Source organism: Cebus imitator, unplaced genomic scaffold (assembly GCF_001604975.1).
Source record: "Cebus imitator isolate Cc_AM_T3 unplaced genomic scaffold, Cebus_imitator-1.0 Scaffold339, whole genome shotgun sequence".
Classification (NCBI taxonomy): Eukaryota; Metazoa; Chordata; class Mammalia; order Primates; family Cebidae; genus Cebus; species Cebus imitator.
This window is the reverse complement of record NW_016107654.1, coordinates 1,065,258-1,066,172: the sequence shown is the minus strand read 5'-3', so window position 1 is coordinate 1,066,172 and position 915 is coordinate 1,065,258. Positions and strand designations below refer to the sequence as shown.

At 62.6% G+C, this 915-nt stretch overlaps 2 protein-coding genes across 9 annotated transcripts in view; both read left to right on the top strand.

Annotated features, from left to right (window-relative positions):
• C8G (complement C8 gamma chain) overlaps positions 1-915 on the top strand; it is a 618,926-nt gene that overhangs the window by 188,872 nt on the left and 429,139 nt on the right. The gene's annotated exons all lie outside the window — the stretch shown is intronic.
• Positions 1-915, top strand: part of GRIN1 (glutamate ionotropic receptor NMDA type subunit 1) — a 33,415-nt gene that overhangs the window by 3,871 nt on the left and 28,629 nt on the right. For all 8 annotated transcript variants that reach the window (XM_017505530.1, XM_017505522.2, XM_017505525.2 and 5 more), the window contains exon 2: positions 342-476. In XM_017505530.1, the coding sequence (XP_017361019.1) occupies positions 342-476 (135 nt within the window). The remainder of the gene's footprint in view (positions 1-341; positions 477-915) is intronic.

Below are 915 nucleotides of genomic sequence, written 5' to 3'. Positions count from 1 at the left end.
GGGTGGGGTCTGTGGTGTGAGGGGAGGCTGAGGTGGTGTCTGTAGTGTTAGGGGGGGTCCAGATGGGGTTTGCCCTCCCCCTGTGTCCCCTCAGCCCCTGCTCTGCCTCTGCCAGTCTGCGATTGGCTGATGGAGGATGAGGATGGGTCTTCTCCTGCCCTGCGGGCATGTGTGCACGTGGGCCTGGGCATGTAGCATGGACCCAAATTGTGCCCCAGCCCCCCCCCCGGCCTGCTGCGTTCAGCCCCTGCTGCGTTCAGCCCCTGCTGCTTCCAGATCTCAGGCTCCAGCCGCGCCGGGCCCGCCCCTGTCTGCGCTGACCCTGTCTCCTGTGTCCACAGGTCTACGCCATCCTAGTTAGCCACCCGCCGACCCCGAACGACCACTTCACCCCCACGCCCGTCTCCTACACAGCCGGCTTCTACCGCATCCCCGTGCTGGGGCTGACCACCCGCATGTCCATCTACTCCGACAAGGTAAGCCGGGCAGTCAGCCAGGCGCCGGCCCCTGGCCCCGCACGCAGCCCCTGCTCTGCTCATGTGGAACCACACACCCACCACACCCCGCAGCCTCACACGCACTCGCACACAGCTCCCCACAATCATGCACGGCCACACAGTCGCACGCGTCCAGCTCGTACATCTGCAAACACAGTCACATGCACGAGCTCTTACATACACAATGCACAATCGCATGTGGGCCCTGTATACTACGGCACCACACACTCACACAGTCACACGGCACCACACACTCACTCATGGCGCCACACACTCACTAACACACACGGCACCACACACAAACACACACGGCACCACACACACACTCATGGCACCACACACACACTAACACACACGGCACCACACACACTAACACACACGGCACCACACACTAACACACACGGCACCACACACACAC